Source organism: Melozone crissalis, unplaced genomic scaffold, assembly GCF_028551555.1.
Source record: "Melozone crissalis strain CALT ecotype California unplaced genomic scaffold, PUWL_Pcris_2 ptg000041l_1, whole genome shotgun sequence".
In the NCBI taxonomy this organism is placed as follows: domain Eukaryota; kingdom Metazoa; phylum Chordata; class Aves; order Passeriformes; family Passerellidae; genus Melozone; species Melozone crissalis.
Genome location: NW_026535819.1, coordinates 4,707,722 through 4,722,325, shown reverse-complemented (window position 1 = coordinate 4,722,325; position 14,604 = coordinate 4,707,722). Strand labels below are relative to the sequence as shown.

At 43.8% G+C, this 14,604-nt stretch overlaps 1 protein-coding gene across 3 annotated transcripts in view; it reads left to right on the top strand.

The window, feature by feature from the left end:
* Positions 1 to 14,604, top strand: part of NUP214 (nucleoporin 214) — a 39,547-nt gene that overhangs the window by 15,026 nt on the left and 9,917 nt on the right. For 2 of the 3 annotated variants that reach the window (XM_054284218.1, XM_054284217.1), the window contains exons 19-29: positions 74 to 253; positions 700 to 785; positions 890 to 973; positions 1,296 to 1,541; positions 2,221 to 2,385; positions 2,879 to 2,990; positions 6,472 to 6,547; positions 7,212 to 7,320; positions 8,288 to 8,390; positions 9,922 to 9,995; positions 11,750 to 13,516. In XM_054284218.1, coding sequence (XP_054140193.1) covers positions 74 to 253; positions 700 to 785; positions 890 to 973; positions 1,296 to 1,541; positions 2,221 to 2,385; positions 2,879 to 2,990; positions 6,472 to 6,547; positions 7,212 to 7,320; positions 8,288 to 8,390; positions 9,922 to 9,995; positions 11,750 to 13,516 — 3,002 coding nt within the window. The remainder of the gene's footprint in view (positions 1 to 73; positions 254 to 699; positions 786 to 889; positions 974 to 1,295; positions 1,542 to 2,220; positions 2,386 to 2,878; positions 2,991 to 6,471; positions 6,548 to 7,211; positions 7,321 to 8,287; positions 8,391 to 9,921; positions 9,996 to 11,749; positions 13,517 to 14,604) is intronic. The other variant, XM_054284219.1, reaches the window with a different exon arrangement.

Below are 14,604 nucleotides of genomic sequence, written 5' to 3'. Positions count from 1 at the left end.
GTGTTTGCTTGCTGCCTGTGACCCAGATGCACAGAATGGTCCTTGTCCCTGTCTCTTGGTCTGGTCTCTGCAGGCGTCTGATAGTCCCTGAGCGAGAGACTTTGTTCAACACCCTGGCAAACAACCGGGAAATCATCAACCAGCAGAGGAAGAGGCTGAACCACCTGGTGAACAGCCTGCAGCAGCTGCGCCTCTACAACCAGACATCTCAGTGGAGTGTTCCCAGTGATTCCCCTCTCAACAGTGCTCAGAGGTGTGTGAAACATGAATTCCTCCCTCTCTCTTGCCCCCAGTAATGTGCATCCTCCAGACAATGATGTTTTGTGGGCATGGTATGGGAGGACAGGATGTTCTGAGGATTATACTAAACCATGCCCAGGTAATGCAGAAGTTCATTGGTTGTATTCGTGGACACTGTGTGATGCTTAGCAGAAATTTCCCCCTAAAAGTTTAAAGAGTTTTTTAGTAAATGGGATAATTGAGCCTCCAGGCTGAGATACTGCTGGCTGTCTGTCTGACTTCAGGGGAAGAATTGAAGTTTCCAAAATAGTTAAAGGTGCATCACACAGTATCTAGAGGAGCCAATTGTTCTTCTAAATATGCCAGTGGTTCTAGTGGCTACTTTGGCCCAGTTTTGTTCCTGCTTTGGTAGGCTTCTTTTTTCTGCTGCTGTTTTTTCACTGCTCTGCCTTGTCCCAGTTTTGACAGTGACCTTGAAAGCCTGCGCAACGATTTGATGAAAACCACTTTGAAATCACATGCAAAACCTCTGCCCAAAGCACCTGGTAATTTATCCTTTCTTCCTGCCATAAATGTGAATTACCTTCTTTTTTTTATTTTTTTTACTTGCAGTTTGACTGTAGACTAATAACTACCTTCCATTTTCCAGCTAAGTTATCCCCAGTGAAGCAGGCACAGCTGAGGAATTTTCTAGCCAAGAGGAAAACTCCACCAATTAGGTCTACAGCTCCAGGTAAGCCTTTAGTGACTCTATAGTCAGATATGCTTTCTGAGAGGGTGACTTACTTGCTGTGGGACTGAGACCTGAAATTAGCTTTTGACTACTCAGCCCCTACTTCTCCTTTTCTGTTCTCCCATCTACTCTCAGAAGGACTTGCCTTCAGTTGCTGTCTGGTTGAAGGCTGCCTTTGCAGGCAGTTAAGAAGTCAAATCCTATCAATGCTTGAGTTAGACAAGCCAATAGGAGACTGCCCTAAAATAGGGTGCATCTGTCATGGCTGTTACACTGGATGGTTCCCTCAGCTTAATACTGAATTTTGGTTCTGACGTTGCAGCAAGTTTGTCCCGATCTGCCTTCTTGTCCACAAGATATTATGAAGATTTGGATGAAGTCAGCTCAACATCCTCAGTTTCCCAGTCCCTGGAGAATGATGATTCCCAAGCAGTGGACCAGGAAGAAGAGGCTGCCCCAGTCCAGGTCCCTCGTCATGCTCCCGTGGTCCGAACTCCCTCAATCCAGCCTGGCTTGATGGCTCAGTCTCCATCCTTTGGGAAACAGCACCTCTCCCTGGGTACTTTGTGTGAGTTGTGTTTGCAGTGTCTCTCCTCAATGTGGTCTTGTGGGAAGCTTTAACTACTGTGTTATCCACTGCCAGTGCTTCAGGCCCTGGAGAAATGAGATTGCAGGATGCAGATTTACTTTGCCAGGTTCCCAGGAGCAGTAACAGAGTGGCTTTGTAACCTCATGAACTTGAGCTAAAGGCACTAAAACACCTTGACTCACTGATTGTGTTTTTGTGATAGCCTGCTTCTTTCAAATTTCAGTGACCTAAAATATTGCCCAAAGCCTAAGAAGCTGGAATACTGCTGCATCTGTGGCCAGGGTTAGGAGGTCTGAGCCCAGCAAATCTCAGTAAGAGCTGCATTTGCATACACTCGGTTTTCCTTGGGCAAGAGAAGTTTCTTTAATCTCTGCAGCCAGAGAGAAAAATAAGGTGTCAGCAGAAGTGTCTGTTACAGCAAATTGGAAATCCTCTAGTGTATTGAAATTACATCTATTGAGACTTACTAAATTCCTTGGGATATACCAAAATCTGCCAGGGACAGATTGTGTTGATTATTTGAATGGCCTGCACATGCGTCCTGTCAGAAGGAAGCTGTGTACATAGAGGAACTGCAGCTCAGCAAAGGCTTCCAAAGACTCCCTGGTTTATAGAGAAACATTTAACTAATACTTTTGTTAATTTGTTTTATTTTTAGTGCCTGCATCTTCAAACAGAATCATCCCACAAGGGGCAGACAGTACAATGCTTGCAACAAAGACTGTGAAGCATGGAGCCCCTGCTCCCACTGTCACTGTTCCAGCACCACAAGCAGCTGCTGCTGCAGCTCTGCAGAGGCAGATGGCTGCAAACCAGTCCCCAGGTAAAAGGATGGCTAATTGCCCAAGTGACCTCTGAGCAGCTCAGTGGGGCTTTCACAAGGATTTAGTGCTCTCAAAGGAGGAGATCATCAAACAAAATGTGGCACACATCTGTAGTTGTTGCACCTCTGAGCTATCCAGTGTTCCTTTGTCTTCCTTTTTCCTGTAAGCTGCTAGTACAGAATACCTGAGAAACTCCCGTTTCTGTTAACAAAAAATGTTACAATGTTGGTAAGAGAGAGTTCACAATAATTACATTTGCTCAGCAAACAAAAAATGTACCAACTATATAGATTGCTGCCCACTTCTTTTGTCCTTAATGAAATCTGAGGTTCCAAATATTTCAGGCCAGGTACACTATATATGTTCTAGAATCTTGGATGGACGCTCTTGGAATTATTCAGGCCATACTGAATGAAATGAAATGCTTAATATAGAGTTTTTCTTTACATCTGGGGTTTTTTTTTGTCTTTTTTTTTTTCCTGTTCCTTCAAGCTGTGAGCACCTCCCTGACTGAATCCACTCTGAAGAATGTTCCTCAGGTGGTGAACGTTCGAGAACTCAAGTCTGGTGCACTGTCCAGCAGTGCGGTCTCTGCAGTTATAGGGTGAGTGAGTGCTGCCTCTCTTTCTGTGCCCTTTGGTAGCATCTGCACTGGAGCACATCTGCCAGTGGGGAGCAGTAGCAGTGTTTTACTGAGTCTGGCCGTGTAAGATCTGAAGTGGGTGCATTTAGACGAGTATTGGGTTTGTGGATTGAAAGAAAGAATTAAAGAAAGAAAAATCTTACCAGGTCATTCAAGGAATTGCTAATGGCTTGTCCTGAACAAATGATGATGTGGGGGCCTGAATAAATGTATTGTTATGGAGAGAGTCCCTGTTAAGATCTATGTATTGTAAGATCTGTGTAGGTCTGAGTTGCTCCAAATGAGCTACAGCTGCAAAGTCCTTAGTTGGGCAGCAGATGTAGCTCGTGAAGGTAACTGGAATAAAAAGGGGTGGGTCAAGAGCCCAGGAGGAGCCCCTGAGAATACATGAAGAGCTGTGCTGCAGAGAAGAACAGCTTGGTACAGTATGGGACCTGAGAAATATGAATACAACAAGAATACAACATGATGAGACCAGTATTAACCTCCTTCTCCATTTGTCTGTGAAATGCATTTATGTGCATCTTCTCCTTTTGGGATTCCGTGGTTTTACTGCTAATATGAAATTTGTTATCTCTCAAATCACTGCCTCTGCTCTACCTCTTTCAGTGAGGGAATTGCAGCTCTCTGTCACTGAGTGTGGTCTGTGACTTCAGGCTGTCCAGATGTTTTCCTTCTACTTTGTCATCCTTTGCTGAGAGAACCTTCTCTGGAGTTATGCCTCTTCTGTCTGTTCCCAGATTCACCCCCTGAAGGGAGGGAGAGCTGTGCTCTGGCTTTTCTGGAAACTTGTCTCAAATGTTTTAACACCAGAATTTTGACTGAAGGGTTGGGTGTCACTAGGGGTCAGTCCCTTTGGAACCTTTCAGAGCTGCAGGGCTCTTCCTCAGGAGTAAAGTAGGAACATTGACTTCTGGTATTTACCCTTGAATTTGTTACCATTTCTTGTGAGTTAGCTGTAACACTTGGCTTCCCTACTCTGCTTCCTGCAGACAGCAGCCAGCTCAGCTCATTCCAGAGATTTCTTCCTTATCACAGGCTCTGTCACCAGCCTAGGACTAGGCTTTTGCCCTGTCATTGTAATGACCTTGGAACTGTCTTAACTTAAAGTTCATGCTGTTGCTTAAGACCAGGGCAGTGCATGGCCAGTTCAGGGCAGTGCTGAGAAGTTTGTGCAAAGTTGGGCTTAGTGCATGAAGAGGGATAAATTCACTACATATCTCAAAGTTGCAAATGCTTTATCCATATAACAGTGAGCTGTATGTGCAGCTCCTGGAACAATTGCTGTTGTTGCATCACCACTGGCTTTCACACATTTGTGTGTACTCTTCACTGTCAAAGAAAAAAAGGTACAATTTCTTTAATTCAGCTTTTTAAAGAGGAAACAGTCTCACAGTGGTGGTACTCAACTGGAGACCTTGACATTTACTTCATGGTTTCTTTTGCATTTTAATTGAGAAACAGCTTGGGTGCTTGTTGCTATTTTATTTCTTCCTAAAAGTGATAAACTGGAGTGGGGAGGGGAATTGCTACATTTTTTGAAAGTCAAATTTGTAGACAGCTCTACTTAGGAATTTTTTTGCTGTAATGTTGTGACCAGGAAGAGTTTTCCACCCTCTGTTTCATCAGAACTATGATGAAAAAAAGTAGAAAGTACTGGCTGTGCACAGAGAAGATTGTGAATGAGCAATATGTAATGAGATTGGTTTTCAGCTGAACTGTAGTTAAAGACCTGTCTTACTTTCAAGTAGTTTTAGATTGTCAGTATTGATTGATATCTCTAATTTATAGAGCACCAGCTAGCTTGATATCTTGGAGGCTTTCTACAGTTTTACTTTATAGCTGACCTCATAGAAATGTACTTTCTAAAAATTCTACCCAAATGAGCCATGCCTGCCAGTCAGATTCAGCACTGAAATGAAGAGCATTCACCCAGCAAAGTTAATTCACCACTTTTTGCTACTTCAGACATCCTGGCTGTGTTTTGCTGCCACAGCACACTCTTTGGTTGGTAAGCAGGAATGATTTTTCAGTTGTTATCAGTTGTTCAGTGGCCTATGACTGGGTGTGTTGGTGGTCCCAGTCCAGTTTTCAGTGAAAAGATAATCCTTTCTCCACAACTGAAGTCAAACTCAGCATTTTCACAGCATTGTCAAATGATGTTGAGATCAAGTCCCACCCTCTGATGAATTTCAGACTTTTGTTGTTTTCTTTTTTTGTTCAGTATAAGCTTGAAATCTACAGCTGCACCATCCCAACACCAACTTTTTCCAGTGTTAATCTTGAAGTTTTCATTGTTTGCTGTACTTCTGTTTTGGGCAGAGGGCAAATCCAGGCCAGGCAATGTAGAGAGGGTACTCATGGCTGGAAGGAAAGAAGGACTTTCTAGTAAAGCAAAGCTGTTCAAGGCACAAAACCATATCCAAGATAAATGTCCATGCAAAATGTGTCATATCTGTGTCCTCTTGGTAGAAAATTCCTGTGAATTGGCCTGCAGCTGACTAAACAGTAAATGCAGTTTGGGAATCCTCATGCTTTAGCAGACAGACAGCTTTGGATGCCCAAATTTGCTCAGGGTCTGGGATTTGCATCCTCAGCCAGAGATTGGTTATTGCCTTAGGGAACTTCTGGTCCAAGTCAAGATGGAGAGAGCCTGCCTGGGTGAGAAAGCTGGGCTTTGCCACCAAGAGAATGCAATCATGGTTTAATTTAAGCTTCTGGAATCTTCTGCTGTTGGCCAGTGAAGCTTGTGAACCTGGTGGACCACAGCCTTGAGATGCTAAAACTGGTTGGCTGTTCCCAAGTTGCCCTGATTTGATTTGTTGGTGCCCCACAGTGCCAAGGTCAGATCCTGCAGCCCATGAGGTGCTGCCATTCTGCAGCAATTGTCTGGGGGTTTTTATTTCATGGTCAAAAATACCAAATTTACAATGTAGAATATAGATTAATTTTATCACAGTTCTTTCCATGACTTTGTCAGTGTTTATAGTGCACTTCAAAGACAGGAAATGCTCCCTCCACCCCCTCCCAACTTACTCAGCATTTCTAAGTATTGCATGTACGTGTCTGGACTCCACATTGTGGAGGAAGCTGCTTAAATTTGTTATCCACTAGGCATAAAATTGTAATCCCCTTACCTGCTGATTTTTCATCAACTCCCTGTAAAATAGAAAGCCCTGACTCTGTTCAGAGACAAGAGTGTCTGGAGAAGACTTGATCATTTCAGTCTAGAGGTTTAAACACATTTACAGACTTCCTTTGTTAAATGTGACTGATTCATTTAAGAGGTTTATTCTCTAATCAGATTTGTTCTTTTGGAGTTGTGTGTGGAATCTTTAATAGTGGCTGTTGTTCAAGGCTTCTGGGAGCTGGTCTTTCTGAGAGGAGAGGAAATCCTCTTTCAGACTAGTTATTCATATAATTGTTTAATTTTTTTTTTAAGATCATCTGTACCTCACTCTGCAGCCCAGGCAGTCCATCAAGTTTTGGCAACTGTTGCTACAAATCAAGCTAAGCAGGTATTTTGATACAGAGCCCTTTCCCTGTGGAATACTTACCTGGGCATGCTCAGCAGAGTTTGGGGGTTTCATTTTCATAGCTTGCCCTGCATTCTTGACAAACCATTTCTGTATCTGTGACCTTGACAGTGTGATGTCAGGCATATCTTATGTTATGTCTTGTCTTTTCTCACTTCTGAGGACATGCAGCTTTCTAATGGCCACAGCCTTGCTGCAGTGATGGTTGCAGCTAACAGCAAAGGAAGCTGTATTATGTAGCTGCAACTAAATTCCACATTAAAAAAGTAAGTTACAGGAAATCAAGGGGGAGAGAGTTCTTTATTACCCTGTTATTCTACTGAAAATATTGCTTAATAGTTGACAAGCTGCTGGGTTTTATATCTATGCATCAAAAATCCCCAATGCAGAAGTCTTTGTCCTCTGAAATCATTGAGCTGCTGCCCACAGAGGCTTGCTGGCTTGTTGAAAAGTCTGAGGACTGACCCTCTATTTAAGTGTCAAGGCATAATGGGCCCAAGAGTGCAGAGCGCTCCTAAGTGCTGCAGCCACCCACCTCTATTTTATTCTTAAGTCACTGCATGACACTGATAATGGCAAACCAGAGTCAGAAAGACCTTTGTTAATGGACAGACTTCACTGACCTGAAGTGGTGCTGTGTTTTTAGACATCTCTCACAAGCTCAATGAAGAGCCAGATTCCACCTTCCTCTGTGTGTGCACCCTCTCCTGTGGCATCCACAGCTGCTCCAACATCATCTGGCAACAAGAGCTCAGGTGAGTTGGAAATAAAGCCTGATGTCTCTTGCAAGATGTCAGGGTGCACAGTCCAGAGAATGAGGATACTGAGAAGAGTTTTGCCTCCACTGAGAGGTTGCTGTGCCAGTCTTGAGGGGGAGAATTTGTAAAAAAAAAAGGTACAGAAGTGCAGGAGAGTGGTTGTCTATACTCCCTGTGTTTTGTCTGTTCCTGCATCTAGAATTTAGTGATACAATTCCTTGTTCAGAGTGAACTCAGGGCTTGTAGCTCTTATCAGGGAATGCTGAAAGCACATCTTCCACAAGGCTACTGTGGTTTGACAGCAAATTCAAAGCAGGTCTCGTTTTTAAAACATTAAAATCCTGCTGATTTTAAATGTGCTGATTTGATTTTTAGCCACACAGCATTATAGGAGTACCTGAACCAGCTTGATCTAATTCCTGTGCAGGATCTATTGAGCACTGAGCTGTAGGACCAACTTGGGAGCCACTTCAGACACAGGGATCAGTCTCATACAGTTGGGAAGCTTCTAAAGAAAGGAATGCTCAGTTTACAACTTAACAGGGAAAGAGGAAACATTAGAGGAAGGAAGCAATTGATTTTTAATGTGTATTAGATAATAATGCTTGCATTGGACATGGTTTTATAAGCCTCTTGCATAAATGTCTGCAATCCATCTCTGTTGGTCTTTTGCCTTTAATCCGTGGATGTAGGTTGCCTCTTAGCCAGGGGTAAGAAGCAGTAAAAATAGCTAGGAATCATATTTGACTTGGCAAATGCTTCTTAAATTTTGGTTTATTGAAAATGTCAGCTCCTGAATTTGATAGCACTTCCTTTTTATTAGAAATTTATTAAATTACAGACTGTGCGTGCAAGCTAATCCCTGCTTTTCTAATAGATAGATGACAGGATGCCTTGTTTATTTTTTTTTAATTTGTAAATTTATTTTAAAAGTATATTTATTTGTTGTTCTTGTAACTTACAGGACAAGGGACAGTAAAAACAGTTACAGCTGTTTCTTCTACTGTGACATCAGTACAAGCAACAACTTCACAGCTTAACAAAACCCCCTTGTTTTCTTCTGCAGGGTCTGTATGAACATTAAATTTCTTTGTGGTTGACATTAAATATGAGTTTTGGCTGTTACAGCAGGTGTTGCCTACAAGCTGTGCAGAACTGTAAAATGGCACCTGCAAATGTTAGGCTGGGAGGGCAGGGGTTGTACCAGAGTCCTTTGAAGACCTTGTTTGTGGAAGCCTGACTGAGGTCTCAAGGTCTGTGAGACTCTTGACACAATATCATGTTGCTCTGAGAATTTTCAGTGTATAACTAATCAAGAGTAAAGGATGACTGGCTTGCTTTTGGGTTTTATCTACTGATAAACAAATTCCCTGTTAGGACATGAAATATGTACTGATGGTCACACTCACTGAATTACTTCTTCATTTTAATACAGCAGAACAAATTTTGTGTTTTGGCTTGGAAAAGTAATCAGTTCATAAAGGTGACAAGAGGGGCCCCAAGCCATCTGGTGATATTTGTTACATAACAATAACACAAAGCAAGGCACATGTTATGAACATACAGTTACTCTGAAATCTTTCTTATGGAATTTCAGGGATAGCAAAAATGTTTATTTGGTTATATCTTATGTTTAAGGGAGAGGGATAATTCCTTAGGAATGATTGTTTGAAGTTCTGCATGTTTACTGGTCTACCACTCAAGTGAATTTCTCTGTGAAGTTGGCAACATTAAGTATTTCGGAATACACACACATTCAAATGGGTGGTTTCTTCCAGTCTTACCCATTTCTCTGCACATTTTTTAAGTGAATACTACCCAAATGCCTTGCTGGGCTCTTCAGAGGGCTAAAAGAGTCCTTTTGAGTGATGGAAATTCAGATACAAAAAGCAAACAACCCTGCCTTTGTCCCATGTGCAGTGCCTCAGTGTGTAAACCATATGCTAAATACAGTGCTGCTGTCAGTGATGTCTTAGTCCCATGGCCTGACTTCTGTATCAGCAGCTGGTCTTTGAGAATCAGAGAAAGCTTAAAAAGCCTCAGGGAATGAAGATCTCTGCAAGACTCATTATGAAAGATCACAGTCTTTTTGCAAGACAAAATATTTTCAGTGTAAAATAGTCATGATAACTTTTCATTTCTGTCTTGCTATGAGTGATCTCCTTTTTGATGGATGGTTGTATCCAGTCATTCCCTTCTGCACATGCACTGATTCTTCCCTTTTAGCTCTTTCAAACTGTAGCTGCCCCTGTGGTTTTTCCTCTCACCAGTCTCCCCAAATCCATCAGGTTTTGGTGCATGAGGAAGAAATACACAGCAGAAAGGAAAGAACATGGAAGAATGAGGGTGGTCAAAAGAACTTTGAACCCTGGCTCTCTTTAACCCTCTAGAAGCCTTTTCAGAGAGGGAACCAGTGAAGCACAGTGTGTGTGTATGCTTCTCTCTTGCTGTTAATCCTTGGAGAAACTGTTCCTGTGTGCCTGGCTTTGTGCAAGTCTGTACTGGAAGTCTGAACCTCTGAGTTGTGCTCATCATATGGTTGGAAATTTCAGCACTTTGAGCTAAGTCATTCTTTCCCTTTCTCCCCTCTCCTCCTAGGCCTGTATTTAATTTTGGTGGCGTCACATCAGCTGCTTCCTCACAGACGCCTGCCAGCCTCGCTCCCTCTCAAGGTTAGTCTGGGAGAGTTGTGCAAACAGCATCTCTTCCCTCTTAACAGAGTGTTTACTCTTCCTAACCCATGTGGTTCTTGTTGTGTGTTGCACTTCTATTACTAAGATTGCAGTAACATTTCATACACATGTTGGGTTCTCCCCTGTAATACAGAAATCTGGGCCACCCACCTGTCAATTAAGCAAAATATTTGTTGCCAAGAACATTTAGGAGGCACTAGTTTATGGAAAGGGTAACATCTGTAGTCATTTCCTCTGCTGTTTTTAATCTGTAGATTTAAGGTTGCTGAGGTGGACTGACATAAACTGTTATCCACTGAGCATTTAGTAATCAGAGGGAAGTGCTTGGAATGGCTTTGTGTTGCTGCCAAAATTGAAGTGGCAATACAGAGGCTGCCTTTCCATGCCATAGGTACACCCTACTTGTTGAGTCTCATCAAGGGGAGCTGATAAAACCTGCTCTGTAATATTTTTGAAGCTTTCTGCCTTTAATTTCAGTCTTGCAGATGAGATCATACAGTAAAAAAATTTGCTCCCAGTTTTGTTGGTTCCTCTGATAAAAGACATCACCTCTTCTTACAAATCTTGGCTTGTTTCTATCCTTAGACATCACAGCTACAGTAATGCTACTGATGGTCTTGATGTTAAGCAGAGAGAATGAAGTGGGCTTAAAATTTGGAGATGAACATAAAAGCTTAGGTAAATAACAGAGATAAAGCAGGAGTGGGAGGTACAGGAGGCAGACTTGTAAACCACAACATTGTGTGAGGGCAGGTACTTCACTCTGTTCTGTGAGCTGGTAGGAGCACCTCTGTCTCTAATTGGTAATGGAAGAACTACAGAATGTAATTTCAGGGCCTCAGGAGGAAAATAAAGTTACATTGTTGAGTGTCAGTCACTTAAATATACTTAATAAAGAGGAAAACACAAGGATAATACCAGATCTGGTAAAAAGCTTTTGCTCTTTGTTGTTTGATCTCCATGCAGATTTCCTGTTCTTTGTCCAAACACCAGTGAAGTGTTTTCTAGTCAGAATTTGGTGCACAGAAATGAAATGACAGTCCATTAAATAAAACTAGCTCAGTCTCCCTTAAAACTTTAGCAGTTTCACACTGTTGGACAGCAGTGTAGGTTAGAAATGGAGGGCAGGCAATTACCTTTGAGAGTTTTTCTCTAGTTTTTCAAAGCTGAAAACAAGCTGTATCAAAACTGGTTGGTGGTCTGTAAATAGCTGAATTGGTAAAGAAAGATTTGATTTTGTAGAAAACTCTTCAAGTGTCAGAAAGTATTTTTATGACCTTAACTGTTCTGAGCCATTGGTTTAAAAAGAAAGTGCTGTAGTAAATGTCAGGAATTTTTTTACCTGAACCAAGTAAGAAGAGGTGAGAGTGGTGTCAGTAGAAAATGATCTGTAATAACCAGGTCTTTCATGTTTTTATCAAACTGCTGGAAAAGAAATGGGAGCCAAAGGCTGGAGTTGTCTGTACTCAGAGAGAAGGATGGTTAAGTGGAGGCTGTGATGTGACACTAACAGTGTTTGTCACTGCCACCCTGGCCATAAAGGCTTCAGGCGTCACTGTTGTGTCCTGAATGGATGTGAAGGCTGCAGTTACCTGATGGACAGAGGCTTTGTAGCTTTGAGGCAAGAGCACTGACAGTCTGTGAAGCACTAAAATGGGCCATTATTGCAAGAATGATAAATGAGCTTTGCATACCTTAACTCAATTTGTTTCCTCTGTCTCTCTCACTGACAGCTCCTGCAAAAGAATCAGCCCAGCCAGACTCATTTTTGTTTGCTGGGAATTCCAAACTTGGAGCAATTCCAGAGGCCTCCTCCTTTGTGTTTGGGTCCCACAAACCAGCAGGTGCTCCAGGAGGTGTAGTAGGAAGTAGCTCCTCAGCAGATGGCACCCAGTCAACCAAAGCTGCTGCAGCATCATCTTCTGCTCCCCCCACAACCTCTGGCAAGTTGGATATTGCTCCATCCAAACCAGGAGATCACTTGTTTCAGGGCAACCTAGCTGGGGAAACTCTTGGGAGCTTCTCAGGACTACGGGTTGGTCAAGTGGATGATAATGCCAAGACCACCAGTAAAGCACCATCCACCAGTGCTGCAGGAACACAGTCAACTAAAGTGTCTACAATATCTTCTGGGTTTAGTTTTACTCCTCCCCTGACTTTAGGAAAAGCTGGAGAAGCTGCTTCAACCTCAGTCACATCAGCTGGCACAGCACCCCTGTCCATCAGCACCAGTGCCACGGGCAGTCTCTTTGGCAATGTCCAGTTAACCAACACAGGCTCTTCTGGGGTGTTTAATCTTGGAAGCTCTGGTGGCAGCAAACCCACCTTTTCATTTGGTATTCAGCAAACAAACAGTATGAGCACTTCCACCTCTGCCCCTTCTACTCTCCCTGCTTCGACATCCCTCTCCTTTGGAGGTTTCTCAAGTTCATCACAAACTGCTGTCCCTGCTGCAACTTCCAGTAAGTCTGCAGGGGATGCCAAATTACCACCAGGTTCAGAAAAACCATCTGAAAACGAAGCTGGAGCAGCTGGGTCTTCAGCTGCAGTGCCACAGCCCCAGGCACAGCTCTCAGAGCCACTAAAAGAGCCAGCCTTACCCCAGGCCACAGCTGGGGACACCGTCCCAGAGGGCTCTGGGACCACAGTGGCACCTCCTGCCCCCGAGCCCGTGGCTGCTCCCACCTCCACCAGTGATCTGAAGGCTCCAGTGCCTCCTGCTGTCTCCACAGCCACTCCTGCAGATCAGAATGTGTCAGCAGCAACCTCCACAGCAAGTGTTGCCTCTCCTGCCTCTCCTGCAGAAGCCACAGGTGCTCTGGCTGCCACCTCTGATGTTACTACAGGTGTGCAGAGTGCAGCTGTTGGTGCCTCTGTGTTTGCCCCCACGTCTGCAGGCTCCTCAGTGTTCTCTCAGCCACCGAGTTCCAGCTCTTCTGGCTCAGCATTTACCCAGCCTGCTGGGGAAGCTGCTGCCCCTCCTTCCACACCCCCAGTTTTTGGACAGCTCCCAGCAGGTACCACAGCATCCTCTCCCTTTGGGCAGCTCACCACCAGCACTCTGTCCACGGCCACTGCCACCACCCAGGCTGCCACCTCAGCCTTTGGTGCTTCTGCTTTTGGCACCACCACCACGGGAGGCTTTGGCCAGCCAGCCTTTGGGCAAGCACCAGTCTTTGGACAGCCTGCAAGCAGTTCTTCAAGTGGCTTTACCTTCAGCCAGTCTGGTTTTGGGACAATGCCAGCCTTTGGCCAGCCAGCGGCTTCCACAGCAGCCTCGAGCAGTGGGAATGTTTTTGGAGCCCCAGCCAGCACCAACAGTGCCAGCTCCTTCTCCTTTGGGCAGCCTGCCAGCACAGGGGGGGTGCTCTTTGGGCAGAGCAGCCCTCCTGTGTTTGGGCAGAGCTCTGGCTTTGGGCAGGGGGGATCTGTGTTTGGGAGCACTGCTGCTGTCACCACCACCACGTCCTCTGCTGGCTTCAGCTTCTGCCAGGCCTCAGGTAAGGGCAGAGTGTTGGCACTGTCTGGCTTGGAGGGTGTAAAGCAGCATGGCATTAATGCCTTTTTTCCCCCCTATTGCACCTGATGGGTCTCATTTTTTTGGTTTTGTTCTATTTTATTTTCAGTTAGTAAGAACAAGAGCTGCAGTGGATGTGAGAAGCAGCCTAATGTTGGAGGCAAAAGAAGCTTTTGCTCTGCTTCACTATTCATCAGCAGGCCTCTGAATGTAGCCTTGTCAGCCAGTCCTGCCTTCATTTTATACTTACTAGTCTACCTTAATTTAATTTTGAATTACATATTGTCCTGCCTGTTGCACAATAACTGGAAATGTAAATTGTTGCATGAAAGGGGCAGAGCAGCTCTGGAACCATAACCAAGGCAATGAATAAACACAGATGCAGCACTTCCCTCAGTGGCCTGCACTGAACACATGCAACAGAGGATGTACAGCCAGGTGTAACACTCTGTCATCAGCTGGGATGGCCAAAAAAAAAAAAATTTAGGCCCTCAAAGTGGTGGATTTGCAGGGAAAAATCTGTTAAATCCACTTCTGCATTTGGAACCATCTCAAAAATTAAATATAGCAGTAACAGGAGCATCAGCTACCTGTCCACACAGTTAAATTGGATTCCTGCACAGACCAAACCTCCTTGGTCAGTCCCTTTTTGTTCTCCAGTATATTGTTGGGGCTTTTCCAAAGGTTTTTCTGTACAATCTTCAGAGAGCTCCCAGGGAAAAGTGACAAGTGCATAGTAATAATGGAGAGCATGTATTTCCAAAGAAGAAAAACTAATTAGGTTCATTTAATTAAAGATGATGGCACTGCAGGCAACTGCTTGCTCATTTTAACTACAGTAGCAGAGAATAGTTAAATGGTGGGAAGTGAACTCTGCTTGAGAAAGGTGTTCCTAATTATAGAGATTCAAGTTTTATTACAAAAGGCACATTTAAGTGAACTGGGAAATCGAAAGGGGAGTTCTTTTTTTAATCAAAACATTTCATTATCTTTAACAGGAGTCTTCAGGTAACAAAGCTCAGATCCTCTTTACACAAGGGCAATCAGAATGCTCCAGTGCTTGTGCACGAC